Source organism: Nipponia nippon, unplaced genomic scaffold (genome assembly GCF_047370975.1).
Source record: "Nipponia nippon isolate SJK-2023a ecotype South Korea unplaced genomic scaffold, ASM4737097v1 scaffold_1, whole genome shotgun sequence".
Taxonomy (NCBI): domain Eukaryota; kingdom Metazoa; phylum Chordata; class Aves; order Pelecaniformes; family Threskiornithidae; genus Nipponia; species Nipponia nippon.
Window position 1 is genome coordinate 167246801 of NW_028262290.1, and position 27455 is coordinate 167274255.

General features: G+C 67.3%; 4 protein-coding genes across 11 annotated transcripts; 2 read left to right on the forward strand and 2 right to left on the reverse strand.

Moving 5' to 3' along the window:
• The first annotated feature begins 292 nt into the window (after nt 1–292).
• LOC104015826 (zinc finger protein 212-like) lies at nt 293–5560 on the forward strand. 4 transcript variants are annotated; one of them, XM_087733132.1, is made up of 5 exons: nt 293–336; nt 600–980; nt 2138–2264; nt 3070–3189; nt 4005–5560. In XM_087733132.1, exons 1-5 carry the CDS (start codon nt 313–315, stop codon nt 5093–5095), a joined length of 1743 nt encoding a protein of 580 aa, XP_087589258.1. In that variant the 5' UTR covers nt 293–312; the 3' UTR covers nt 5096–5560. The 4 variants fall into 4 exon arrangements, with proteins under 4 accessions (XP_087589258.1, XP_087589266.1, XP_087589274.1 ...); XM_087733140.1 differs by having other exon boundaries at nt 4008–5560; XM_087733148.1 differs by having other exon boundaries at nt 297–336; nt 603–980.
• Nucleotides 5561–6186: 626 nt separating this feature from the next.
• LOC104015825 (uncharacterized) lies at nt 6187–15860 on the reverse strand. 2 transcript variants are annotated; one of them, XM_087732939.1, is made up of 7 exons: nt 15779–15860; nt 15042–15341; nt 14687–14813; nt 13469–13657; nt 12146–12433; nt 11279–11392; nt 6191–10314 (listed from the first exon to the last, which is right to left on the reverse strand). In XM_087732939.1, the coding sequence occupies exons 1-7, from the start codon at nt 15800–15802 to the stop codon at nt 9197–9199; spliced, it is 2160 nt and encodes a 719-aa protein (XP_087589065.1). In that variant the 5' UTR covers nt 15803–15860; the 3' UTR covers nt 6191–9196. The 2 variants fall into 2 exon arrangements, with proteins under 2 accessions (XP_009466890.2, XP_087589065.1); XM_009468615.2 differs by lacking the exon at nt 15779–15860 and having other exon boundaries at nt 6187–10314; nt 15042–15611.
• Nucleotides 15861–16371: 511 nt separating this feature from the next.
• On the forward strand, nt 16372–22441 carry KRABD3 (KRAB domain containing 3). 4 transcript variants are annotated; one of them, XM_087733060.1, is made up of 9 exons: nt 16372–16545; nt 17269–18112; nt 18211–18337; nt 18474–18623; nt 19246–19428; nt 19979–20167; nt 20761–20904; nt 21162–21323; nt 21590–22441. In XM_087733060.1, exons 2-9 carry the CDS (start codon nt 17858–17860, stop codon nt 22168–22170), a joined length of 1791 nt encoding a protein of 596 aa, XP_087589186.1. In that variant the 5' UTR covers nt 16372–16545; nt 17269–17857; the 3' UTR covers nt 22171–22441. The 4 variants fall into 4 exon arrangements, with proteins under 4 accessions (XP_087589186.1, XP_087589199.1, XP_087589207.1 ...); XM_087733073.1 differs by having other exon boundaries at nt 17269–17440; XM_087733081.1 differs by having other exon boundaries at nt 17269–17440; nt 18554–18623.
• Nucleotides 22442–23741: 1300 nt separating this feature from the next.
• Nucleotides 23742–25974, reverse strand: LOC148057719 (uncharacterized). The gene is made up of 5 exons (XM_087733403.1): nt 25576–25974; nt 24669–24737; nt 24429–24488; nt 24145–24219; nt 23742–24028 (listed from the first exon to the last, which is right to left on the reverse strand). Exons 1-5 carry the CDS (start codon nt 25675–25677, stop codon nt 23894–23896), a joined length of 441 nt encoding a protein of 146 aa, XP_087589529.1. The 5' UTR covers nt 25678–25974; the 3' UTR covers nt 23742–23893.
• Nucleotides 25975–27455: the final 1481 nt, after the last annotated feature.

Below are 27455 nucleotides of genomic sequence, written 5' to 3' on the forward strand. Positions count from 1 at the left end.
GATGGGATGGGAACAGGGATGGGGATGAGATGGGATGGGATAGGATGAGGTTGGGATGGGAGGGGATGGGGATTGGGATGGATGGAATGAGGACTGGGATGGGATGGGGGTGGGATGGGAGGGGATGGGATGGGGAGGGCGTGGGGATTGGGATGAGATGGGGAATGGGGTGGGGATTGGGAGGGGATGGGGATGGGGATGGGAACGGGACGGGACGGGGCACCGGGGGCACCGGGGCGGGGCGCGGGGCGGTGCCGCGGGCGGGCCGCCAGGGGGCGCTGTGGCGGGGCGGCGGCGGCGGCGCGGGCGGCCATGGCCCGCTGGGGCCCCGCGCAGGTACCGGGGGCGGGCGGCGGCGGCGGCGGCGGGGGCTCCCCTCGGCTCCCCGGGGCTCCCCTCGGCCCCCGCCGCCCCGGGCACCGGCCGGCGGGCGGCCCCGGCCCCGCTGCCGCAGAGCCTCGGCCTCAGCCCGCGGCGCCGCGCTGGGAGCGGCGGGCCCGGCCCGGCCCCGCGCCGCTGTGAGGGGAGGGAGGGAGGGACCGGTACCGCGGCCCCGCCGGGCCCCGGGCACCCCCTCAGCGCCCCTCTCCTCCCCGCAGCAGGAGCCCGAGTGGGGGCCCGAGGCCTGGCAGCCGCTCCCGCCGCAGCCCCACGGCCCCGAGGGGGAGAAGCCGCCGGCGGTGCCCGAGATCTCGCTGTGGACGGTGGTGGCGGCGGTGCAGGCGGTGGAGAGGAAGGTGGAGTCGCAGGCCCTGAGGCTGCTGAGCCTGGAGGGGAGAGCGGAGACGGCGGAGAAGAAGGTGACCGGGCTGGAGAAGGCGGTGCTGGACTTCGGCAGCCGGCTGGAGCGCAGGTGGGCCGCCCTGGCCGCCCTGCTGCGGGAGAACTCGCGGCGGCTGGAGCACGTCGAGCGGCAGCTCCAGCACCGCAGCCGCTGGGCACCCAGGCCCGGCCCGGGCACCGGCGGAGACGAGCCCAAGGTAACGGGGACGAGCCCCGGGTAACGGGGACGTGCCCATGGTGACAAATGGGCACAAGCCCCTGCTGATGGGATGTGCCCCAGGTAACGGGGACGAGCCCTGGGTAATGGGGATGAGCCCCAGCTAACGGGGACCTGCCCAAGGTGACGAATGGGGACAAGCCTCTGCTAATGAGATGTGCCCAAGGTAACGGGGATGAGCCCCAGCTAATGGGGACATGCCCACAGTGACAAATGGGCACAAGCCCCTGCTAATGGGATGTGCCCAAGGTAACGGGGACGAGCCCCAGGTAACTGGGATGTGCCCAAGGTAATGGGGATGAGCCCCAGATACCGGGGATGTGCCCACGGTGATGGGAACAGCGCCAGGTAATGGGGATGTGCCCATGGTGACAAGCCCCAGCTAACAGGGACGTGCCCAAGGTAACAGGAACGTGCCCAAGGTGATGGGGACGTGCCCGAGGTGATGAATGAAGACGAGCCCCAGCCAGGAGGGATGTCCCCAGGGTAACAGGGATGTCTCCAAGGTAACAGGGATGTGCCCAGGGTAACGGGGACGAGCCCCAGCTAACGGGGACGTGCCCAAGGTAATGGAGATGTGCCCCAGGCCACCGCGTGGCTGGAGAGCTGCGGCATCGGCTCTCATGGGGAGCTGCGTGGAGCAGCACAGACGCGGCCCCTCAGGTGCTCCACTGCGAGAGCCGGCACGCCAAGGCAGCAGTCAGAGACGTCCCGCTCCTCCCTGTCCCCAGTGAAGAGGAGGAGCGGAACAAACACACCCCCCCCCCCCCCCCCCGAGCACTTCCAGCTGTGGTGGGGCCTGCTGGTCCTTCACCGGTGGGACGGTGCCTTCCCGCCCGTCCTGCTCCCGCGAAGGGGGTTACTGCTCACCCGGCTGCTTCGGGCTGCCGGCGTGGATCAAGGGAGCGAGAGGCGCTTGTGAACCGGTCCCGGTTGTGTACGTGTGGGGAAACAAGTGAGCCTCGCTCTGCCATTTTGGAATGGTTCCCTGGGTTCAGGCCGTGACACGGCTCCTTTCCGTTGGAGCTGGGGACCCGCGCTGCGTCGCACCGCAGTCTGCTTTCCTGGGGAAGCGGCGGGGCCTGGGGGAACGGACGAGGTGCGCAAGCGCCAAGGCGGTGACTCCTGTGCTTTCAGGTGCCAGCGGTGTGCGAGGATGACTCGGCCAGTTTGCCGGAGCAGGAGTGGGGGAGCTCGGAGAGCCGGCAGAAGGAGCTCTACAGAATCGCGACGGAGGGGAATTATGAAGCTGTGGTCTCTCTTGGTGAGGATCGGTCTCTGCTCCCGCGTCAGACACACTGTCATCCCCTGGGCTGAATCCAGCTTACGGCCGCTTGCGGGCTGCTGTGTTGTCTGGGCGTTCGGGGGAGAACAGGCAGTAAGAGGTGACGCCTTTACGCATTTAAGGTTTGGTGCCCCTTGGTTATGGGTGACAGCTGTGCTTCCTGCTCACCCTGTGCATCCAAAGAACGCCTCGCCTTGCCAACACAGCAGCGGGGGCACTCAGACACTGCCAGGATTTGGCCCTCTGTCAGCCCTGACTTGCCCTGCGAGGCTTTGCCCCCATGAGCAGGAGCACTGCGGGAAGAGCGGGCGTCCGCCAGAGTCCGGGGACTCGGCCCAGCGTCTGCGGGAGCAGAGGAGAGCCCTCCCCGCGCGCTCAGGACAGCACGTGGTGGGGATTTCAGGTGACGTGCCCGTGCTGTGTCCCGCAACCCGTGTTCCTGCGCCATTTTTTGCCAGGACACAGGCTGTACGTATCCCACCCTGTGGGGATTTGCTGCGGACAGTCCTAAATTTTAGCACTAATTATTTTGGGCTGACATTTTAAAAGGCTGATGAGTGCCCGACAGTCGCTTCTTCCTGGGGTAACTGAAATCATTTGCCTGGGTTGGCTGACACCAGCCTGCTTGCTCTGATGGTCCTGGGAAACCTGAGCCGCTGCTCTGGGAGCCCAGGACCCTCCGGGCACCGCACAGCTCCGGCTGTGCGAGAGCAGCCCTTTATCGAGGGGAACTGGTGCTGCTCCCCAGCGTCAGCACTTCGTACCACCGCTTCCTCCTTCCCAGGGCCCGGGGACGCCAGCTCCAAACCCGCTCTGCTGCCGCCGGCCGAGGACGGGGACGATTTGGGTACGAGGACCCACGGGCTGCCGGAGAAGGGAGCGGTGTCGGGGCACCTTGGCGGCGGTGAGTGACAGCGGCCGTTCGGCTCGGCGGCGAAGGCTGAGAACGAGTGCTAACGAGACGCCCGGGCTGGGCAGAGTCTGTGCCGGGCGCGCTGCTCTGCTGCTGCCCGCGCGCCGCTGCTGCCTGCCCACAAAGCGAGGGGCTTTGGAGCCTGCCCGCAGCAGTGCCCCTGCTGCTCCCGATAGAGACGGGGCCAGCGGAACTGATCACGTCCCTGCTGGGAGCGGTTCCAGTCTTGTGTGGGGGCAGAAGCTGTTGGGAATTTAAGCCACATGATTGGGGCCTCCTTAAAACTTCTAAGACCAAATCTTTAAGCCCAGAAGAGCCCCCTTGCCAAAAAGAGTGGAAAACAGGGAGCCCTGGGGCAAGGCTTAGCGCGAGGGTGGCTCTGCGGCTGTACGCCTGCGGGCAGACGCTCCCTCCTGCTCCTGGAAGGTTTTGCATTGATCCTTTTCCCCAGATTCACCCACCTAAACTCTGCCATTCCTGACAAAGTCCCTTCCAGGACAGGGGACTCTGCAGCCTCCACAGTTCCTCTGTTTCGGTTTCTTTACGAGTATTGCATTGTCAGTCCGTCAAATGTCCCCGCGGTCCAACAGGATACCCAGAACCCCCCACGAGGTGCCAACACGCCTTCCACCTCCTGTGTCCTTCTCCCGCTTTGCTCTCGCTAAAACCCCCCACTCCCTTTCTAACGACGCCATTTCTGGTTTGTCTCCCCAAGGTGCAGCAGGGGAAGCTCAGCTCCTGCTCCCGCACCGGGGCCGTGGGCACGGGAGAGCTTTCCTTGCCGGGAATGAATTGCTGTCTCTCAGCAGGTGAGAAGATCGTGATCAAGACAGAAGAGCAGCAGCCCCAGGAGGAAGGCTCTGAAATCCTGGCTCTGCCGCAGGTACCGTCAGCACGACTGGAAGAGGAGGCTCCCCTGGGCCGGGAGCAGCCGGCGCCCTGGGAGAGCCACGCTGGCGTGGACGAGAAGGCAGCAGGAGAGGGCTTAGGGGAGTTCTGCAAACATGGGATTGCCCAGCCCGAATTTAAGCCCGTGGTGGTGCCGGTGGAAGCTCACCCTGCCCCGGGCTTGCCCTTCCCAACAGAGCACGTGCTCGGCGTGGGGACTGACCAGCCGTTCGCCCTGCCCCAGGGAATGGCGCTGGGAGAAGACACCACCGCAGAGGCGGCCTCGTCACAGCCCGGCTCGGAGGAGCTTCGTCCCTGCGCCGCGGGGGAAGAGCCCCGCGTGCTCCCGCTGAGCTGGAAGAGCGCCCGGCTGAAGCGCAACCTCCTGGCGCTGCAGCAGAGCGCCCAGCTGAAGCGCAACCTCTTGGCGCTGCAGCAGAGCCAGGTGAGGAAGAGCAACGGCTCCTTCATCTGCACGGCCTGCGGGAAGAGCCTGGCCCACCACGCCGCGCTGCTGCGGCACCAGCGCCTGCACACGGGCGAGCGTCCCTTCCAGTGCCCTGCCTGCGGGAAGAGCTTCAACGAGAAGTCCAACCTCAACAAGCACTACCGCATCCACACCGGGGAGCGTCCCTACCGCTGCCCCGCCTGCGGCAAGGGCTTCATCCAGAAGCACCACCTCCAGAAGCACCAGCGCATCCACGGGGTGCAGCTGCGGGGCGGGTGGGCGGGCCGGCCCGCGCGGGCCAGCGCCGCCGGGGAACGGCTCTACCGCTGCATCGAGTGCGCGGAGAGCTTCCCCCAGAAAGCGTCGCTGGAGGAGCACCAGCGCCGGCACACCCAGCAGCGGCCCTTCCAGTGCAACGGCTGCAGCAAGAGTTTCCGGCACCGGCAATCTCTGAACCACCACCAAAAGGTCCACGCCGTTGCCAGCTCTCCTGCCGTCAGCTTGCCGAACCACGACCGGGAGACCAGCCCCTGCAAAGCTTTGACCCAGGATAATCCCTAACGCCAGGGCTGGAGAAGGGAAGGGGCAGCGTTTCTCCAGGCTGCTCCGCAGAGGTGCAGCAGCCTGCGACGACAGGACGCACCAGGTCGCTGGTGACGCACCGCCGCGGGGCTCTCTGCGCCGCCGTGGGGCTCTGCGCCACCGGGGTCTCCAGGAGGAGGAGGAGGATGGAAGCAGGCTGATGTGCTGCGCGGGCAGGGAGACGCGCGGGGGGGTGAGGAGACTGGCCCAAGCGGCGGCAGAGGAGGTTTGGCGGCCGGGGCCGAACCAGGTTGTGCCTCTGCGCCGTGGAAGGGGGATTCGGCTGAGGAGCAGCTGCGTGGGGTCCGGCGGAGCGGGGAGCGGAGCGGTTGAACTCAGGGTTATTTAAACACTGCCAGCGTGGAGGGGGCGTTGGGCGGCCCGAGGAGGGGGCTGCTGTGGCTGGGCAGCAGGGACGAGACTTGGATAAAGGACTGGGCTTGACGTGGTCTCCTCTTGCGCTCTGGGGTGTCGGCGAGGGGCTGGCACCGCGCCGGCTCCACCCGGCAAAGGGAGCCGTGGGTGTGTGAGTTACAGCGTGCGCCTCTCCCGTGGGCGCGGTCAGGCGCGCGGCTCCCGCTCAGCACGCCACGGGCGGCTGCCCCCTGTCCCTGCCGTCGCCCGCTGCTTCCCATCGCCTGCGACAGTGACGCCAGGCGCCTTGGGGATGAGGCCTCGCCATTAATGCAAACCAGGAGCCTGAGCATGCCGGGGCCCTGGGCTGCGCGGCAGGCCCGGGGAGGAGAAGGATGGGGCTGCTGCTTTCTCGGCCGTGAGGGGAGGAACGCGCAGCCGCCCCAAGGCAATGCCGAGCCGCCCCACAGCGATGCCGAGCTGTCTGATGGGAACACGGAGCTGCCCCATGGGAACGTAGGGTCCCGCAGCCCCACTTTGCGGGATCGGGGCCGCGTGGGACTCCCTGGCAGTGCCGAGAGCGCGTTGGCAGGACAGTGATACCTCCCTCCCGCCTGCAGCCCTGCCTGCAGCCCTGCCTGCGGCAGCCAGGGCCACTCCATTGCCTGCCCTTCCCTGGTCCCCTTGGCCACTCATCCTCCCGCGGCTCGGTTTCCTGGCCACAGTCCTTGTGTGGCAACCGCTGCGGTGGGGCTGGGCTGGCGCGGGGCAGCGGCAGGGCCCGGGGTCAGGGTGTCCCCAGGGCTCAGCCCCCTGTGCCCGCTGCGTTCATCCCTGCGTGGGAGCAGCCGGCGCGGCTCTGCGGGGCGCAGCAGCCCGAGCGCCCCGGTGGAACCACCCCGGCCCTGGGGCTCCCCAGGGGCAGCGCTCGCAGGCAGCGGCACCCTGGGGGCGCAGGCAGCGCTCGCATCCCCTCGCTTTGGCCCGGGGGGTGCCCAGCTGGGGGTGACGATGGCATCCCTGGGGTGCATGGGTGACAAGTTCAGGGGGTACCCAGGGCGATGGCGACATCCCAGGGCACAGTGGTGGGTGACACCACCGCAGGGACACCCCTGCTTGCAGCTCCACCCTCACACAGCACGGCTGCTGCCGTGGGCTGCGGTCGCAGCGGCCATATCCATGGAGGGCACTGCCGCGGCTTCGGCAGCCATGTCAAGCGCAGGCAGTGCAGCCCGGTGGGTGGCGGGAGCTGGGGGGCCCCAGCAGCCTGGGCAAGATCCTGCCCCTCTGCCTGGCGCTGGGGCACACACCAGGGTGCTGGGCCCAGTGCAAGGGACTGGGACGTACTAGAGGGTGTCCAGTGAGGACTGGGATAGCGGCAAAGGGCCAGAGCATCCCCTCACACAGCCCTGTGCAACCAGAGGCAGCTCGGGGGCTCCCTGGAGCGACGGGAGGGAGCACAGAGGCTGGGCCCAGGCTCTCTGGAGGCTGCGGAGCCTCCTGCTGCAGCTGCCCCAGGCACAGCCCCCCTCCTGGGGCTCCCCCAGCCCCCGCTGCCCTCCCAGCCCAGCTGCAAGAGCCCCCACCTTCCCCCCAGTCGCCCTTGGGCCATTCCCGGGGCTCTTGGCCAGCCATGGCGCCGGGAAGTGAGTGACGGAGCTGTGACCCCCGTGGGCCCCTCCAGGCTGGAGGCGCCCTTGGCCTCGCTCTGCCTGCGCTGATCCCGGTTACTCCTCGCCGGGCAGGGCAGGAGGGTGCCAGCGCAGCCCCCCAAACCAGGCCGCTGTACAGACAAATACTTTATTGATTCCGTAGCCTGAGAAAGGGAGCTGGGATTTCATAGGAAACGCTGGTCCCCGTCACGCCACCATTAGAAGAAATGCCCCGCTTGGGGCAGTCAGCCCAGGGGAGAGGCCAGCCCCTCCACGCCACCCACGCTGGCCTGGGCAGTACTGCCCTCCGGTAGTACCGGCACACCAGCTGACTCGTCCCCTGTCACTGGGATCAACTGGGGGTTACTGGGATCTCTACCTGGGCAGGGATAACTGGGCGGGTCAGTACAGCCCGTGCCGCCATGCTGTGCCAGAGCCCAGGCCAGAGCACGGCTCGCTGCTGCGCCCACTCTCACCGCACCGCCGTAAGGCAGCAGCCAGGGCTCGGCAGCGGGCAGCACCGTCCCCGTCTGCCACCGTCACCCCCTCCTGGTGACCGCTACAGTGCGGGCACACTCTGCCATCCCAGGGGAGGGCTGCAGCAGCAGTGGGACGTTGTGTGCGTCCCCAAGGACGGGGCAGGGCGCGGCTCGGCGCCGAGGATCACACCAGGACGCGGCACAGGCCCTTCCTCGGTGCCCGCAGCAGCCTTCCCTGCGGCCCGTCAGCCCTCCTGAGCTGAGGAATGAAAAAATCCGATTAGCAAACTGGTTCCCCACACTCCCTGCCCGGCGAGGGAGACTTAGTGACGTCAAACAATTACATCAAACAACTCAATGAAAAAAATAAAACCCAGAAAACTCAACTCCGGAGTCCTAACGACCGCTCCGTTTGGCCTGCACGGCGATGCCCCCGGCCCGATTTCCTCGCTCTGTACACGATCCGTGCTTCCCAGCGACGCACGCAGGGCTCCGGCCGTGGACACGCACAGCTCAAGTGATTCCTGGGGGCGCTGGAGCCACAGCTGGCCTGGCCTTCATCGCTTACCGGCCTCCAGGTACCTGTCTGCCTCGCGGCGGGTCTCGCTCCACAAGATGTTTGAGGTAGCTAGCAGAACTACTCTTCCATAGGATCACTTCCGGCGGGATTTTGCACGTGACTAAAGGAGACCACCTGCAGTTTGGGGAGCGGGGGCTTCCTTCGGCAGCGGGGCCGAGCCGAGGGGCCGCTCCTGTGCAAGAGCCGGCACGCCCGAGCGCCGAGGAGGGCTCCTCGCTGCCGCGCGGGGGCCATCTTACCCGTGAAGTATTTCTAAAGTGACCCTCCATCTGTGCAGGCTGGTCCTGAGGGAATTAACTCTCCTGGCCGTTCCTGGCTGCCGCGGGCTGGCCTTGTTGAAGGAAGGAGTGCCGCTGGGACCGCAGAAACACCTGCAGCACCCTCGCGAGCAGAAAATATTGTGGTTGGATTCGTTCTACGTATCTTCCAGTGCAACACTCGGGCGTTCCCAGCCTGATCGAGGGTTTCCTCACCAGGGTGGGTTATCAGACAAGCGTGGCCAGGACGCGATGGGGTCTCGGAGATGCCACGCTCTCTTCATCCGGCGTCTTGGTCAGGAAACTTTGTCAGTGAAGTGAAGAGCTCCTCGGGAATCCCGCCTGGCTCGCCAGCTCGATCCCCTTCTCTCTGTCCTCTTCGCTGCGTAATTGTATTTCCAAACGCGAGGGATCAGCTCCAGCGTCAGGCACTGGGTGACCCCCGCTGCTGTTCGCAATTCCTCCCGCTGGGCCGTGGACATGCCCGGTCATCTCCCGGGAAGGTCAGCCTGGGGAATTTCTGTGCATCAGCCAGCAGACACAAGAGTCAGGAATGGTAAAGCATTTTGGCTCACCGGAGGCTTCTGTAATTTGCTCTCTGTGGTGGTATCCAAGCTTTTGATTCCTTCTACAATTCAGGGAAGCTCCTAAAATCCAGCGGACAGACGATTCACAACCCCAGTGCCCCACCATGTGCAAAATCAATGCTCACACGTTTTTCTCTCCAGGGACACCAGCAGCTCGGATCCCTCCTGGTGTCATTTCTCCATCAGCCCCGAAACCACTGCCCTGTTTCCCAGCCTGACCACAGGCTGGACGGCTCTGCCGCCCCAGCCGTGGACGTGGCAGTTCTCGTCTGGCGATCTGAGTTCCGCAGGAGCGACCGGGAACTCGTTCGCTGGAACCGCTTTGGCTGCGGCGGCCGCGTGGCTAACGTTTGTCCCGCATGCCTGGGCTGGTGAGCGAGGAACGTTCCCGCCCGCGGGCGCCTCCGGGGCTGCGTGTGGCTGGGGCTGCTGGGGCGCTGGGGCGACGGTCACGGGCTGGGCCGCCGCGGGCTGGCGGAGCGCAGCCAGGCGTTTCTGGCGGGCGTGTATTTTCTCGTGGCGCAAGAGGTGAGTTTTGCGGGTGAAGCATTTCTGGCAGGCGGTGCAGCAATATGGCCTGTCCCCCGAGTGGGTCCGCAGGTGCCGCTGAAGGGAAGAGGAGCAAGAGAAAATCTTTTTGCACAGATTGCACTGCGGCACAGGCTTCCTACGAGCCTTGGGATCCTGCTGTCGGGAGAAACACGCGCTGGACAGTCTCGCCCTCTCCGCCTCCTCCTTGGCCTGGCCCAGCCAGGGCCCCCCAGCGTACGTCCTGCTGCCCAGGCTGTGGGCGCCTTCGCAGAAAACCTCACAGAACTTCCTCCTCGGCCGGATCCTCAGCTCCGGGTGGACGTTCCCCCAGACCTTGGCCCCAAAGGCCCTGTCTTTGATGTGGATGCTCTGGTGAAGGTCCAGGCGGCTTTTGTCGGTGAAGCTGATCTCGCACATCGTGCATTCGTAGGGCCCCTCTTTGGCGTGGCTCCGCTGGTGGATGATGAGGTTGATTTTCAGACGGAAGCGCTTCCCGCACTCGGTGCAGGGGTGCGACCACTCCCGCACGTAGCCGCGCCGGCAGTTGCCCATCAGCAGCCTGCTGTTCGTGCACCTGCTCGGCTTCTTCTTGCTCTTGGCCTTGGCCTGCTCGCTTTTGGGGCACTTCTGGATCTCTGAGCCGGGGGAGGGTGCAGAAACCTCTTGCGGTGCCTCGGGTTCCTCTTCCTTCACCTTGACCTTGTCAGGAGGAGGAGCCCCTTCACACGCCGTTTCATTTCCCAGTAAGACGCCTTCCTCTGAAATGGAACAACAGCGGCATTGGTCATTCACGCTCCCAGGACAAACCCAGCTTGTGGTTAAGTCCCGAAGCACCGGGCAGGCTTTTAGCAGTAAAGGAGCTACCAACAAATCTGCGAGCGCAGCCTGGAGAGGCGCGGGTGCCACCACAGCGTCCTGCCCGCACGCCCTGAGCAGCCAGCGCGGTTTCGGGGGGGGCAGATCTCCTTTGCTCCCAGGAAGAACCAGGCTGCCGTTTGCTGCGGGGCCACCAGGGCCGGTGGCACAAAGGGATCCACCTCTAAAACCCCGACACCAACTACGGCCACGAGATGCAGCAGGGAAAAAAGGTCCTGAAGAGCCTGCAGTGCTTCAGCACTTCAGCTCGGGAGTGCCGGCAAATGCCAAACGCCGGCAAACCGGCTCCCGTGAGGGCTGTGGTGAACTCTCCACACCCCCGCGGCAGCCTAGGCCATTCAGCCGGTGTAAGCCGTGGCCAGAACCCGTGCGGTTTAACTCTGCACACCAGTGCCAGAAACAGAGTCCCTGGAAGAGGAAAGCGCTCTGTGTGTTAGCTTGGCAAAGCTTCAGGGCTGGGACGGAGGGTGTTCGCAGACGGCCACCCCCCTTCCCACACCCCCTGCGCCCTCCGCTTCTGGCACGGGGAAGAGGGCCGGGTGACGGGAAGCGTTAGGCCACCTGAGCTCAAGGCCAGCTCCACCGAAACGCGGCAGAGCTGGAGGAGGGAAGCGTGCTGCTGCTTGCTGCTCGCCCCGATTTCTGATCGAAGGAACCCCAACTGGACTGCTGTTCTTTCCGCAGAGGGGACAGGGCTGAAACACCCGATACCAGCCCCCTCCCGTGCTCGGTGATAAAAAAGAGGTCTGAAACTTTCTTCTCCCTCCCCATTTCGAGCACGTTGGCGAGCTGGGAGCTGCTTTCTGCCTGCAGGGCCCCATGTCTCCCCTGCAGGGGGTTACTCACCAGTGCTGGACTCAGCCCGCTCCTCTCCCATCTCTGTCTCAGGCTGATCCTTCCTGCGCAGCGCCTCTTTTCGCGCGCTCAGGGACGTGACGTTCATCACCAGGATGGGGAGCTCTGTTTACAGAGAAGAGCAATTTTAAACACGTGTGGAGAGCTCACATCTTCCTGCTTCGGCATGATGCTAACAGAGACGTGTTGGCAGCGTGCAGAAGAGCCAGAGAAAGCTGTGGCTCAAGAAGCCATGACACGTTGCACCAGGGCAGGGTTAGGTTGGATATTAGGAGCAATCCCTTCCCCGAAAGGGCTGTCGGGGCCTGGCCCAGGCTGCCCAGGGCAGGGGCTGAGTCCCCACCCCTGGAGGGATTGAAAAGCCGGGGAGATGTGGTGCTTGGGGACATGGTTTAGCAGTGGCCTTGGCAGCGCTGGGTTACGGTTGGACTTGAGGATCTTAAAGCTCTTTTCCAACCTAAATGATTCTGTGATTCTACGGAAAGCATGTGAGGTGTTAGAAGGAACTGGAGTGAAGCCACACACAAGGACCAAAAGCAGAGGGAGGGCTGGGAGCAAAACCACCAAGGTGCCGCACGCTGTCACCTCTGCAGAGCAACCTCATCCCTCCCGAACCCAGCCACCAACTCCACAGGTGGTATTCCCACATCACCTCGTGTTCAGGCCCTCGAACCCCTCCCGTTTTCCCTGGCAGCACCTTGACAATGCGCCCCAGGGCTTCTGCTTTTCCCTGGCGATGCTTCTCTTAAGCAGGGTGACCTGCCAGGCCCTCTCCCACGGACACTGCTGGGACACCCGAGAGAGCTGGGACAGGAATGGCCTGGAGAAGCAAGTCCTCCTGGCACCCGCGGAACCTACCTGTGTCAGCTTCCACGGGGACCTTATCTTCTCCCAAAGCCTCTTCCTTCTGGTCCATCTCTTCTGGTATCTGCAGGGACTCCGGACTGTCTGGGACACCTGTCTGCAGGGACTCGGGACCGTCTCCGCTCTGTGTCTGCGGGGACTCCGGACCGCCTCGGACGCCTGTTTGTGGGGGCTCCTCACCTGCTCTGGCAGCTGCCTGCGGGGGCTCCTGACCGTCTTTGGCACAGAGCTCCTCATCCTTCTCGATCCGAGACAGGACGTCAGGCTTGGAGATAGCATAGTCTGCTCGCGGGGCAGAGGACAGCCGGTTTTGTTAGGGACTGGCTACACGTTTAGTCTGTCGAACTCTCAAAGTGACCCTTCTCTCCCTAGCCCCGGAGCGAGCCGGCAGTACAGACAGACACAAATACGTGATCCGTGCTCTAATGAGAAAGCTGGTGCTGCTTGCTCAGGAATCCACCCGTGAGCACAGCTGTAGCTCAAGTACAGAGAGAATCTAAGTAACAGAACATAAACTAAAATCGCAAAGGAGAGGGAGAGCCTCCGTCTACACAACATCTTTTTCCTTGCTTTCCGGGATCACTCGATAAACCAACCCCCAGACAGACATTTGGGGCTCGTTTCGTTTCTGGGTTAACGCTCCCCGAAGGACAGAGCCTGCCCTGCCCTCTGCCCCCTGACCTCTCCCGGGGCTTCCCTAACCCCCGGCCCCTCAGTTCTGCGGGACAGAGCTCCCGACCACAGCTCTGCCCGCGTGTTTCTTCTTCCCTTGGCTCCGTCAGGGTCTGCCTGTCCTTTCCAGCACCTCCTGCCTTTCTTGCCCAGCCCTCACACTCTTAACAATCGATTTTTCCGGCTCTCCCATGCCGTGCCCCAAGGCAATCCTGACGGCTGCTCCAGCCTCCTCCACCCACTGCAGGCTCCCAGGTTCCTCACTTCCCACCACGCCTCCTCTCTCACCAAGGCAAGCAGGAGCGTCTTTGGAAGCCCTACGGCTCATGCATGCAGTCAGGTGAAGAAGGATTGCCGAATTGCACAGAAACAGGACTGGAAGGGATCACAAGAGGTCTGTCCCACCGCTTCAGACTCCAGCCCAGCCCCTCCTGCCAGGCTTTGTCTGGCTTTCTCCACGGGATCCATCTGACCAAGCATAAACATTCCTCTTGGAAGACAGACTCAAGGTACGCTGTGGAGGTTTAGTCAAGAGAGTCAACAGACCCTCAGCGCAGTTCCTTTCTAACAAGAACGCGGCTGGGAGATCTCCTGACAAAGCTGAGACAGGCACGGCCACCTCCTCCCAGCACTGCCCCCCCTTACCTGTGTCAGCTTCCATGGGGACTTCGTCTTCTCCCAGCGCCTCTTCCCTCTGGTCCAGCTCCTCCGCTGGCGGCGGGGGCTCCTCACCTGCTCCGGCTCCTGCCCGCGGGGGCTCCCGACCGTCTTTGGCGCAGAGCTCCTCATCCCTCTCGATCCAGGAGAGGACGTCAGGCTTGGAGACGGCATAGTCTGCTCGCGGGGCAGAGGAGCGGAGGACAGCCGGTTTTGTTAGGGACTGGCTACAGCTTCATTCTGTCGAACTCTCAAACGTTTCAAAGCAACCCTTCTCTCCCTGACCCCGGAGCGAGCCGGCAGTGCAGACAGACACAAATACGTGATCCGTGCTCTAACCGGAAAGGCGGTGCTGCTGTCTCAGGAATCCGCCCGTGAGCACAGCTGTAGCTCAAGTACAGAGAGAATCTAAGTAACAGAATACGAACTAAAATCGCAAAGGGGAAGGAAAGGCTTTGTCTTTAACATTTTCCTCCCACTTCAACTTTAGCAGTGACTTGAAGAGCAACTCCTCTGAGCTATCGTTCTGGGGTAGGGGCAGAAAACTTCCCGCTCTGTAGTCAGAGGGACCCCGAGAGGAACAGCCTTGTTCTGTTTCTACAAAATACCACTGAGAAAAGCGAAGCCGCAGCTTCAGGAGCTGCACAGACCAGCGCGTTACTCGTCACGCTCGAGAAATGGCTTTTGGTGGGGAGCATCTTACAGCCTAAATCAGGCAAGAACGTCTTGGGCGCCCTTAGAAAGGCCGAGCAGGGTTCGGTCAGTTCTTTACCGAGGTACACGGAAATGTCCCCATCGCTTTCCTAAATAGCGCTAAATAGACAGAAAACAAGAACTCGTTCAAGATGCAGCTATCAAACCTCAGCCAGGTAATTCCTGGACTGCGCTGGAAGATGAGGATGGTTCCCTGACCCTGGAACCCGCTTACACAGTCATTAGGAACGGCATCTCACGGGGGTACCTTTTATAACGGATTTCGTTTGTGTTACTACTGCTGCTATTATTTTCTACAGATCTCTCTCACATCGTTTATCGTTTTCCAAGCGGGAAGGAGGGAAAACGTGTGGGCCTGACTGCCCAGGAGAGGTTCTGCCAGCTACAGGCGTCCTGCCGCACCGAACCGGGCCATCGGCCGGGCTGCGGCGGGAAGCGCTCCAGCCCACCCGCGAGAGAAGCTCATCCGGAGGCGCAAACCCCGTGCCTTACCCAGGGAGATCAGCATCTCGTAGTTCCCCCTCATCACAGCCCTGTACAGATCCTTCTGCCAGCGGTCCAGCCTCTCCCACTCCTGCTCGTTGAAGTACACGGAAATGTCATCGAACGTGACCGGTACCTGGAATCACAAGCATTACGCCCTCGGTGACTTCTGGCACGGTTAGCTACCTGGAAACCACGCGCGTGCAAGCGAGTGCTTGGCTTCGGTTGCCGGAGCTCAGGGCAGGACTCGCAGGCGCTCAGCCACCCAAGCGCACTCCTAAAATCGCTCTGGCGTTTCCTAAACCCCCTCCGCAGCCACGGCGGTGGCACTGGTGCTTCCAGGGGCCAGGCCGGGCGCCCTCACCTTGGGGACCTCGCCCCGGGAGCCGGGGGGCAGCCGCAGGATCCAGAAGTTCCTGTTCTTCAGCAGGTTCTCCACGTTGTCCAGCCGCTGCTGGAGGTGCCCGTAGTCCTGCAGGAGGCTGCCCAGCGCGGCCAGGTTGCTGCCCAGCTCCCCGACCAGGTTCTCGCAGGCCAGCAGCCTCTGCTCGGCCCTCTCCGTCCGGCTCCATAGCTCCTGCAGCTGCTGGGCCTTCGCCTGCCGCCCCACCGCTGCCCGCGGCCCCATGGCCTGCGCCGCCCTGCGCCGGGGGGTGCCCGAGTCCTGGGGAGGGGGCGGGGGGTGAAGAGCAGCCGGGGAGGCCCTGGGCACCCCCAAGGGGCCCCGCAGCCCCCAGGGGATCTGCCAGAGCCTGGCTGCCCCCCCCGCTCCACCCCCCCGGAGCCCTGGGAGACCCCCCAGCTCCCGGGGCCGGCACCCCCGGGGACCCCCCACCTCCTCCGGGGGACCCCCACGTCCCCCGGGACCGGCACCCCCAGGGGACCCCCAGCCGCACCTCCCCCGGGGTGCCCTCCCCATCCCCGGGACCGGCTCCCCCGTGGGACCCCCCTTCCCCAGGCGCCCCGGGGCTGCGGGCTCGGCGGCCGTTGGGGCCCGTACTGGCGCTGGGCCCCGGGCAGGGGCAGCGGCAGCGGCGGCCCCGGCCCCGGCCCCGGCCCCGGCGGGCCCCTGCGCCCCCCGGGCCCTGCCGCGGCCCTCACCTGAGCGGGGCCCCGGCGGGACATGGCCGCCACCGGCCCCGCGCGCCCCGCGGCAGCGCCGCCCGCCGGGCCGCCAGGACGTGACGCCGGGAGGGGCGGGGCCTGCGGGGCGGGGCGCCCCCTGGCGGCCGGGAGGAGGAGGCGGGGCGGGGCGGGGCCATCGCCCCCGTGGCGGTACCGCACCCCCGGTGCCCCCGATCCCGGATCCCAGTCACTGTCCCGGTCCCCCGGTGCTACTGATCCCGGTCCCTCGCTGCCACCGACCCCCGCACCCCATTGATGCCCCCGGACCCCCGGTGCCCCCGATACCGGACCCCCGGTGCCACCGATCCCCGACCCCACTGACCCCCCCCGGACCCCCGGTGCCCCCGACCCCCGCAGCCGGTGCCCCCGCACCCCCAGCCCCGCGGGACCGTCCCGAGCCCCCCCGCCGCTGCGGGGATCCCCCGGGCGGGGGGCTTTGCCCCGGGTCAGGGTGAGCCCCCCCGGCCCCGGCCCCGGCCCCGGCAGCGGCAGCAGCAGCGGCACGGCCCCGCCGCGGGGCGGAGCGGGGGCACCGGGCCGGGGCTGCGGGCGCGGCGGTCCCGCTCCGAGCCGTGCGGGGGGCGGGCGGCAGCTCCAGCCCTGCTCCGCCGGGAACCGGCAGCGGGGAACCGGCAGCGGGGAACCGAGAGCGGGGAACCGGGAGCGGGGCTGCTCCGCCGCTGCCCGCCGTCCCGGAGCGGGGACCGGAGCCGCGCAGCCGAGCCATGGCCGCGAATCGGCAGGTGGGACCGGGGGAGCACCGGGATGGGGGAGCACCGGGATGGGGAGCACCGGGATGGGGAGGGAGCACCGACGAGGGGAGCACTGGGATGGGGGAGCACTGGGAGCACTGGGATGGGGAGCACCGGGGAGGGGACCACTGGGATGGGGAGCACTGGGATGGGAGAGAGCACCGGGATGGGGGAGCACCGGGATGGGGAGCACCGGGATGGGGGAGCACCGGGGGGGGGGTGCACCGGGATGGAGGGGAGCACCGGGATGGGGAGCACCGGGATGGGGAGCACTGGGATGGGGAGGGAGCACCAAGGAGGGGAGCACTGGGATGGGGAGCACCGGGATGGGGGAGCACCGGGATGGGGAGCACCGGGATGGGGAGAGAGAACCAGGATGGGGGATCACCAGGGAGGGGAGCACTGGGATGGGGGAGCACCAGGGAGGGGAGCACCCCCGGAGCAGTTCTGGGCGAGGGTCTGGCTGGCGGCGCGGGGCCGGGGCCCTGCCAGCGCTGCCCGTGGCTGCCCGTCCCCGGGGGTCACCGTCCCACCGGGGTGGTGCTGGGCACGGCGGGAGCACGGCTCCCCGTGGACGGGGCCCAAATGCTTCCGTGGGCCCCTGGGTGCTGCCGGGCTGGCCACAACCTCGGGCCAGCAAAGCAGCGGGGCAGACCCGAATTTGGGGGGCTGCTGTGACCTGGGGGCTGACCCTCACCCCCCTGCTCGGCGCAGGGCGCGGGCCGGCCAGGGCGTGGGTCCGGAGCTGCTCGGTGTCACCTCTGTCCCCCGTGGACCCAAGGAGCTGCAGGGGAACCCCAGCCCCCCGAGGGGTCCCCTCCCCGGCCCGGAGGGGTTTAAGCACCCCACGCGCATGTGCTGAGCCTGGTTTTGCCGTGCTGGAGGGGTGAGCTGCCGGGGGGGCCGGCAGCAAAGCCCGTCTTCACCCACAGCCACGCACACCTCCCGCTCGGAGGCCGTGGGGACGGGGCGCCGTGGGGACAGGGGCTGGGAGCGGGACGGGGACAAATGCCACGGGGGGGCTACGAACTGGCTCCCTCCGGCACCGCTCAGCGCAAGGTTGCCTTGGCAAGCCCCTGCATGGTTGGTGTCAGCGGGACGGGCACGGTGGCACAGAGCCGGGAGCGACCATCGCGCGTGGCATTGGGCCGCCGCCCAGCCAGCGCGGGGAGGGAGAGGTGGGACGGAGTGACTCCCGCTGCAAATACCAGGTGTCAGGGCAGGTTATCTCACGTCCTCCCCGACGGAGCGTGAAGCGTGCAGGGACCTGTCAGCAAGCGTGCCGGGAAGTGTGCCGGGAAGCATGCCGGGATGCCTTTGCCTCCCTGCCCGCGCGGGACGGGCGCAGCAGCACGCCCTTTCCCAGCCGGAGCTGGCGCGGCTGCTCGCACCCGCCGTCCCCACACACCTGTGGCCTGGCCGGGGGTCCTGCCGTCGCCTGGCACGGCTCCGCGAGGGGCTCGGGCGCTCCGGGGGCTCCTGGGGACGGCGGCTTTGTCCTGTACCCAGCACCCACGGGCTCCGCTCCCCAGCCCCCCGGCGCGTCCCTGCAGCATCAGTGAGCACATCCCCGTTCCCCACAGGCACGTGGGGTTTATTCCTGGCTCCGCTGCCCCGGCAGGGGCTGGGCAGGGACCCCCGGTCATGTCCCCGCAGGCGCTGGTGACGTTCGAGGACGTGGCGGTCCGGTTCTCGGCGGAGGAGTGGGAGCTGCTGGAGGAATGGCAGCGGGAGCTGCACCGGGAGGTGACGGAGGGGACATCCCAGCTGCTGGCCTCCCTCGGTAGGGCCCTGCCACGGTGCTCGTCCCAGCCGGAGCGGGGATGGCACGGAGGTCCTGCTCCTCCGGCCGGGGAGAGCTCGGCGCCCGGCACCGGGGGGGCTGCCCTTCCCGGCACCCCCACCTCCCCCGTCCTCAGGGCCCCCCGGCAGCCCGGCCCTCGGCGCCCTGGTGCGGCTGGTGAAGGAGATCCCCGAGTTTCTCTTTGGTGGCCCCCAGGCCGGCACGGAGCCAAGTGCCGCCGGCAGCGAGGACATGGCAGCGGGCTCTGAGCGGACGGGCGCAGGCGGTGAGCGCCGGGGCTGTGCTGGGTGGGCGAGAGCCCGGTCCTGCCCCGCCGGGCACCGGGGACGCAGGGGCTCTGCCGTGGTGCCTGGCAGCGTGTGACGGCAGGGACACGAGGGAGCGGGGGGCAAAGCCACCTTGCAGCCCCCGCCAGCCCAGGCAGCGCCGGCGGGAACCCGGCTACATCCCGGTGGTGCACGGGGTCCGGGGGAGCCAAGCGCTGAGCGATGGCAGAGTGGGGGCTGCACCCCCCAGGGGTCCGGCGTCGGCACCCTGGGAGCACCCAGCGCCGAGCAGGGGTTTCTCCTAAGGCCGGCACAGGCGTCTCCGCAGAGCGGGGGTCTCCCCAGGGCCAGCCTGCCTGCCCGCAGGACGAGCCCCCTGGCAGACCCCGGTCCCCATGGAGCTGGGCCGTGCCGGGAGCTGGTGGCTGGCAAAGCCCCGCGGTGCAGCCGGGGACGGTGCGTGCAGCGGGTGAGCCACAGGGCTGGGGACCCCGGTACGGGGGTGAAGAGGTGTGGGCGTCCGGTACCGGGGATCTGGGCATCCCCCTGGCCCCTGCTCCCGGCTGTGTCCAGGGCCACCCGGCTGCTCGGGGGGCCGGGGACTGGAATTTGCTTTCACAGTTATAACGGCGGCACCGGTGGAGATCTGCCCGCTCCGCAGCCTGGAGAGGTGCCTGGAGGAGCTGGCGGTGAGGGGGCCTGGCCCCCGCGTCCCCCCGGCGAGCGGCTCCCGTGTCCCCGGGGAGAGGCAGCGGGGAGAGCCCAGCGGTCGCCAGTCTCTGCCCAGGGGATGCTCGCTCAGAGGTGTGCCACGGCACCACACCACGCCTTGGCACGGCATGGCAGCGTACCGTGCAGCATGGCAAGGCATGGCACGGCATTGAGCGCATGCCATGGCGTGGTACTGTGCACGCACCACGGCACGGCATGGCACAGCATGGCATGGCACCTTGCGGCACAGCATGGCATGGCACCTTGCAGCATAGCATGGCATGGCACGGCACAGTATGGCATGGCACGGCACAGTATGGAATGGCACGGCACAAGGGGGCTGGGCGCTGGTCTCTGGTCTCCATGGAGGCAGCGGGAGGGAGCTGCCTGGACCCCGCGCTCGCTGGCGCTGCGGTTCGGGTACCACCCCGTGTCCCTCGGCGGCGGGTGCCAGGGATGTGCTCTGCACCCTGGGGTGGCGGCAGGACTCGGGGTGCCGGTGCTGAGCCCAACAAGCCGGGGCGGGTGCCGGGCACACAGTGCTTGGTGCTCGCTGCGGCTTCTGGGCTGTGCTGGGGGGTGTCGGGCGCGAGGGTGGGATGAGCCGGGTCCCGTCGGCTTTTGCCCTGAGTGCGCCCCGCAGGCCCGGCCGCGCACCCTGGCCCCTCGCGAGCCGAGTCGCCAGCAGCCGCTGCCCACCGCTGCCTGCAAACTGGGGATGGTGCCAGGCCCCCCGGCTCCGCGGGCGGCATCTCCTCCGCCACCGGGGAGGCAGCGGCCTGGGCTGCGGGCTGGAACGGTGGGCTCTGCTGCAGCCCTGCGCCACCGGCTGGTGAGGTCCCGGGGGGTCCCAGGGGGTCTTGGGGGGTCCCGGGGGTCTCAGGGGGTCCCAGGGGGTCTTGGGGGGTCCCAGGGGGTCTCGGGCAGCCCTGGGGGACCCAGTGCCAGGGCAGGGGCCGTGCAGTGGGACACTGGGGCAGGATTTGGTCCCTGCGGGGAGGGAACGTCCCCTCCTGCACAGCCCGACCCGCTGTCCCCGGGGGGCACGTGCCTCCTCCCCGGGAGTTCAGAGCCCCCCAGCGAGGTCCAGGGGCACGAGAGGATGTGGGTGGGGGTGCCAAGTCCCAGGGTCCTGGGTGGGGAGTGCCACCCCTGGAGACCAGGGGCTTCCCTGGGGGGTCTGGGCTTTGGGGAGCATCCCTGCAGGGAATCTGGGGGGCATTCCCTTGGGAATACCTGGGGGGGTCTGGGTTTTGGAGGGCACATTCCTGGGGGGGTCTGGGTTTTGGGGAGCATCCTTGGGGGGTCCAGTCCCCCTGGGCATCCCTGAGGGCCCAGTCCCTGGGGGTCCCCTTGTGCTGCCCGGGGGACAGAGGGTCCCCTCTGCCCGTCGCACCTCGGGGTGATGCCGTGGGGTCTCGCCAGCCGGGAGCGCGGGGCAGAGCCCCTGGCGAGGGCTGCTCGACCGCCTGCGGGACATCGCCGCCCCTACGCCCACCCTGGCCCGGCCAGCGGCTGCCGGCAGCACCGCAGGACCAGGCACCGGGGGCCGCAGCCCCTCCGTAGCGGGTGGGTGGCACCAGGGGCGGCGGTGGGGGCTCAGCACTGGGCAGGGATGGCGCCATGGCCGCATGTCCCCTCTCCTGCATGCCCTGTGGCACAGAGCGGAGCGATGGCCAGGCCCAAGCGGGCGCGGTGGCCCCTCGTCCCCTGGGGCTGGGGACGCGCGTGGGGCCCTCTGCCAGCACCCAGGGACGGGCAGTGCTGCCGGCCGGGGGGCTTTTGGGGGGCTGCCCCCACTGATGGGTGCCTGTGCCACTTCCCAGGGACGCTGGTGCCAGCGGTGTCCCCCGGCAGCCTCGCTGAGACCCGAGCATCGGGGGCACGTGGCACCGCCACGCCGGGGGACGCCCGCCCTGCCATCGGCATGTGGCCACCCGCTCGTCCCGCCGCCGCGGGGACAGCGACCAAAAGACCCTCTGCAGAAGGTACTGGGGGGCCAGGGCCGGGCTGCGGGGCGGCATGGGAGGGGGCTGGCGGCGCCGGGGCAGGGGCTGAGCTCCCACCCTTTGGCTGGCAGCAAGGCCGGCAGGCGCCGCGTCCCCACCGGGCTCCGGCGTGTGTCCCGGCGGCTGCGGTGGGGCGAGCTCGCCCAAGAGGCGCGCCGGGGGGAGTCCCCTGGCCCCACGGGAGCCCCCCGGCGAGGCCCAGGACCCGCGGGTGGACGCAAGCCGGGTCTGCACCGTCTTGGCAGAGGAGCTGGAGCGGCTGTGCCGGGACCTGCGCTTGGTGCGCCGGGAGGTGTGGGGCATGCGGAGCCGCCTGGAGCGGCTGGAGCGGGACCGGGTGCAGGAGATGGCCGCCCTTGCCCGCGGCCGCCGGCGCCTCCGCCATGCCGTCCGGCGGCTGGAGGGACGGTGTCGGGCGCTGGAGACCCGGTCCCAGCACAACAGCCTGGGGCTGCCCGAGGGGGCGGAGGGCGCCGACACCGTCGCCTTCCTGCAGACGGTGCTGCCGGTGGTGCCGGGCCTGCCACCGGCCCCCGCTCCGCTGCAGACGGAGAGCACCCGCTGGCTGCGCGGCCCCGCTGCCCTGGCGCAGCCGCTGCTCTTCAGCCTGCTCTGCTTCGCCGACAAGCTGGCATCGCTGCGGGCGGCCCACCGGCACCCCGAGCCCCCCAGCTGGGCCGGCGCCCACCTCGCCATTGTCCCCGCTGCATGTCCGCCCCACCGCCAGGCCCCGCTTGCCACTGGCCACTGGGCCCGGAGGGCGGTCAAGCCACATTGCGGCACCGTGACCGGTCCCAGTGCCGTGTTGGCTCAAGCGCGGTGCTGAGCCCTCGCGGCTTCCCACACCGCAGCATCCCTGTGGCACCACCCTGGAGCCCTGGCGGAGGGGCTGCTGGCGGCAGGATCTGGCCCCAGCTGGGGAGGGGGTGGCTGAGCCATCTTGCTGGCCACGCTGGAGGAGCCGGCCCCGGTCCTGGCCGCTCGGCGGAGCCCAGCCTTCCCGGGGGGACACCTCCCACACCCTATGCTCGCTGCTGTGGCGCTCGGCCCCCTGGCCCCTGTCGGTGTCCGTGGTGTGTCCCCCCCCAATCCCTGCATTAAAACGGTGATGGTGACACTGCCGCTGTCTCCTCCCCATGGCTCCTGTGGCCGCTGGCCCCGGTGGGCACCGGGGAGGGCTGGGAAGCGCCACACGGCTCAGCTGGGTCGGTCCCCGGGCTTCGGGGCAGGGGATGGGCTGAGCAGGCTCCTGCCTGCAACCGTGGGGGTCCCGCGGCTCGGCCCCTCCCGGCTGGCAGCAAGCCTGCCCGTGCCGCGCTCCCGCCCGGGGCACGCGGCGCTCATTGGAGCGGACAGACCCCGACACGTCCCACCGCCCGTGCCAGGCAGCTTCTTGGCTCGGGCAGCCCATCGCCACCATGCCGTGAAGCAGTGCTCGTGGGGCCGAGGCAGGAGAGGGGCTGCAAGCACCGCCGAGCTGCCGCCACCCCTGTGCCGGCACCGAGCCCGCTCGCTGCCTGGCACATCAGCGCCGAGCCCTCGCTGCCAAGTGACACGGTGACCTTTCCCAAGCATCCCCTCGGGCTGACGGTGTGTCCCCCCCGTCACCGCCACCACCGAGCTGTGCCCCGCGGCTGCCCGTGGTGGGGGACGGGGACGGGACGGGTCGGAGCCAACGGCCTCATGGCCGTTCTTAAGGGACATCAGGAGCCGCCGCCTCCAGCAGCCCCAGCCAGGACCCTCCTGCCCGGCTGTTGGAGCCCAGTACAGACCAGTAGCGCCCAGTATGGCCTGTAAGGGATGTCAGAAACCACTCTCCCCAGTTGCCCCAGTCAGGACCCTCCACCCCAGCCACTGGAGCCCAGCCTGGTGCCCGGGCACCCAGGGTCTCTGCCCCAGTTGGGGGACGCGGCTGCCGCCTTCCCCGTCGGGGGTTCAACCAGCAGCGAAGCTGAGCTCGTGTCCCAGACACACGGCCAGGACACACGGCCAGGACGCACAGCGCTCCCTTGCCCCTGCATGTCCCCCCCCGTTACAGCCTGATCGGCTGTGAAGTCCCGGTTGCTACCGTTGCCCGGTAGCCCATCTACTGGTGCAGCTGTGCCCGTTTGCTTCTGGTTATCGTCCTCATTAACGCTAATTAGGCAGGGCGCGGGACTCCCTGCCCTTCTCCGCCCGGCCAAAGCAAGAAACCTGCAGAGGCCACGGGTGCCGTGCGTGGAGCCGGGTTTTGGAGGCAGGGCTGGCTGTGGGCAGGGACAGGCAGCGCCGGCCGGGGGGAAGGAGGGGTGCGAGCAGGGGCCGAGCGGGAGGGGATCATCCCGGCGTGGGAGCACCAGGGTCGCCCCATCCGAGGGTCACCCGCCATCTGTCCCCCCGCCAAACGCACCCACTCCCTCCGGCTCGTCGGCTTTATTTGGTGGCTTGGCAAAGCGGGCGGGGAGCTGCCCCGAGAAGCACTTTGGGAGTGCAAGGGGGGCAGCGGGGCTGAGCTGGCAGGGGCAGAGGCTCACTTGTGCGCTGGGGGGGGCCCAGGCCCCCCGGCTGCCTCAGGGCTGGGAGGGGGCGGCCGGAGCCCACGGCACGGCCTGGGGGCGGCTGGGCCCCCGGCTCTCTCCTGGCACAGCGCTGTGCCCGGCCGCCGGCACTGCTCCTCGCCGCGCTGTCCGGGCGCTCAGCGCCTCCTGCAAGACACAGCGGGGTCTGCTAGGGGGGCCCTGCGATGGCCGGGGTCCCCGTCCCCGAGTCTCACTGCTGCCAGCAGACAGGGCTGGGGATCCTGCTGCGGCTCCGCCATTACCTGTCGTGGCAGCAGGACGCTGCCGCGGTGTCCCACGGGCTGCGCCGGTTCCTTGTCCTCCCTCCTGGCTCTCTCCTGCGGGAGCGAGCACAGCATCACACCAAGCCCAGGGCGATGGGGAGGCCTGGGGTCAGCCCGTCCCACGGGGACACATGGCCGGGACTGCCTGCAGGCAGGGCTGCCTCGGGTGACCCCCCCAGCAGCTCTGGCGCTGGGGCCGGCACCGCCTGGCACGATGCGGCACCTCCGGACCTTTCACCCTCCGCCACTGACTCCATACGCACCCGCTTGCCCGGCTGAACATCATTGTCCTCGCCGGCACGCCCGGACATCGACTGTGACTCCTGCAGAGAGAGACATGGGTGCAGGAGCGGCCAGTGCCGTGAGGCTGTTGGACACCGTTGGGGTGACACCGAGGAGTCGGCGGCACCGTTTCCTCCTCTCCCCACACACCGCTTCCCCCGGCCCCCGCGGCAGCCACCTCGGTGGTGCGGCGTCGCCACGGCCTGGCGCTGCTGGCTCACCTCACTCAGGACGGAGAAGCACCCGGAGCAGGGTCTGTGGGGCCGGCGCCGGCCCCCACCGCTCGTCCCCTGCGGAGGGAAGGGTCGTTACCAGCTCTGCCGGAGCCCGCTGCCGCCCAGGGTCCCTCTAAGCGTCCCCAAGCCCGGGCTGGGTGCTAGGGGTGTGGGCAGTGAGGTGTGGGCAGGGAAGTGCAGGCAGGGAGCACCTTGGGATGGGGACCCTGTGCCTGGCGGTGCCCAGGCCCTCCCCAGCTCCGTCCCCGCTCAGGCACCCAAACCCTGCCCGTGTTTTGGGCTGTGTTTTGGAAACGACATGCTCCCGCCCTCCTTCCCTGTCCCCGGCCCTTCCCTTGCTTTCCGTCAGTGCGGTGAAGCCACCGTCCCGGGCTGCAGCCCCCCGTCCCCCGGCACGGCACCCGGACCACCCGCCTCTGCCTCCCTCCTCCCCTGCTCAGCCCCTCGCCACCCCCGATGAAATGTTTGCCGGTTGTGCAAGCGCCGCGGCTGCCCGAGGGGCCCTGGCAGAGCACATGGCCCCCGCGACGCCCGCAGAGCGCAGCCCTGCCGCTGCGGCGGCCCTCGGGGGTGAAGGGCTCAGCCGGACCTCGGTGCCCCGAGCCCGTCCTCAGCCCCACCGGCGCCCAGAGCGGCACAGGGAATAGGGAGGGTGGAAAAGCCGCTCGTCCGGGATTTGGCAGGCACAGGGTGCTGGTGACGGAGCAGCCGGTGTCCCCTGGGGACAAGGTTTGCTTCCTGCGGTGCCAGAGCCGTGCCATGCCACGCCATGCCGAGCTTTGCCGTGCCGTGCTAGAGGAGGTTTCCCCCTCCCTGTGGTGCTCTCCTCACAGTCTCCCCGCTCCCGGCCCCGTTATTCCCCAGCTTTAACCCCGCTCCGCGCACGACCAACCTCTCTCCCCCGGGCGACCTTCTTCGAGTCGCCGCGGTCGGCTCCGGCCACGGCCACGAGGGCCACGGCGGCAGCGAAGCCGCAGAGCACCCACAGCCTCATAGCGTTGCGCGGGGGCACGACTGCCCGGCTCAGGCTGTCCCGGTGCTGCCGTGCGCTCTCCTGCTTGGACCTTGGCCCCTGATGTCAGCGGCGGCGGCTGCTGTGGGGCGGCCGCTGCGGTCGATCGGAGCGAGCTGTTGCCGCAGGACGCCGGGGAGAGCAAGGGAGCTCGGTGGGGCCGGAGGGACGGGCGGGTGCGGGCAGCGCTGTCGCTTCTGGACAAGGGACGGAGCAGAGACCCCTCTGCTGTCCCAAAGGTTGGGTTGGGTTGGAGGAAGCATCGCCCCAGAACTGATGTCTTGGGGCTCCTCCTCTTCCTCTCCCCACCTCTTCATCCCATCTGCAATCCCAGGCATCAGGGTCTTGGGCGCGGAGCTGCTCCAGGGGCCAGGGGAGCCCTGAGCTCCCCAAAAAACCGCCCTGCGCTTGCCGGTGCTGGGATGCGAGTGCTACAGGCAGAATGAAGAGGAGTGCCAGCAAGGGGGATTAAAGAGAGAATAAACTGAGAGAACAACTCACACAACGTCGTGGAAAAAAGAATTCAGCTGAGGAGGAACCGCACACGGGAGACACGGGATCTTTAGGAAGTGCGTCTTCACTAAAGACAAGCAAGAAATCCAGCGAAGCGGTTACAGAGAAGCCTGCGTCAGGAGGGCCGCCGAGAGACCAGCCGGAAAAGACGAGCACCGGCCCCGGGGCGCGACGCTGCCGAACCGGGGAAATAAATCAGAAAAACCCCGGAGCCTGGAGGTCTCCTTGCGTTAGATCGAAGGCTATTTGTAGGGAGAAACCACAGATTTCGTGATTATCGGAAGAATCATCTGCCTCGCTGATAAAAAGGAGGCTGCAGCGTGTTCATCTGCCTCAGAAAAGGGGGTTTGATTGCTCACGTGCCACTTTAATCCAAAGCTCGGAGACGTCAGAGCGTTTACAGACACACGAGCAAAGGAAGTGATTTCCAGCATTATTCTTGGTTCTTCGTAGTCGAGGCCTAGCACCCGGATTTGCAGACTAATGCCGGAACAACTAGCCAACCCCCTGCATCCAACGTCCAGTCTAACATCAGCCCACGTATTCCATCCTCTCACGGGAGAAGCGAGTGTCACAGCCGGGGCCTGGCAAAACGCGGGCCTCCAGCCTAAGTCCGGGGGCTTCAAGATACGGAGAAACCATCATTGCTCCAAAAAACTCCCTCCGTGGCCAGTTCCTCCTTCTGCCGCAAACCCACCGAAGCCTCACGTCCCACTCAAGCTTCCAGGCCCTGCCCTGTTCCCTCTCCCTATTTTCTGCCGGCAAAAGTACTTGGACATAATTGTTTATTCAGATAGAGAGTGCTGACGTCTGTAGAGCATCTCTCTGCTTCCCAAACTCTAGGAGAGTGTCTCTCGATCTGCAGGCACGTTGTCCCACGTCATTCGTGCCTACCCCATCGGTCCAGCCCTTGTCTGCGCTGAGGGACGTTTCCTCGGCACGAGGTGGCCCCCAGGAGGGCTGGGACCCTGGGCACCTCTCTCCTGACCTCATTCGAATTTAGGACTTTGAGTTTTGGGTCACGCAGAGGTTTGCAGCTGCAGCCGGGTGACTGTACCCAGGCTTTCCTGGCCTGGCACTCCTCATCACCCAGATTTTCCGATTTCCAGAAATATTTACTGTTAGGTTGTACGATTCTAATCCTTCCGTGACAAGGTGACCCGCTTGGTGGAGGAGGGAAAGGCTGTGGGTGTTGTCTGCCTGGGCTTCGGTAAAGCCTTTGACACCATTTCCCACAGCATTCTCCT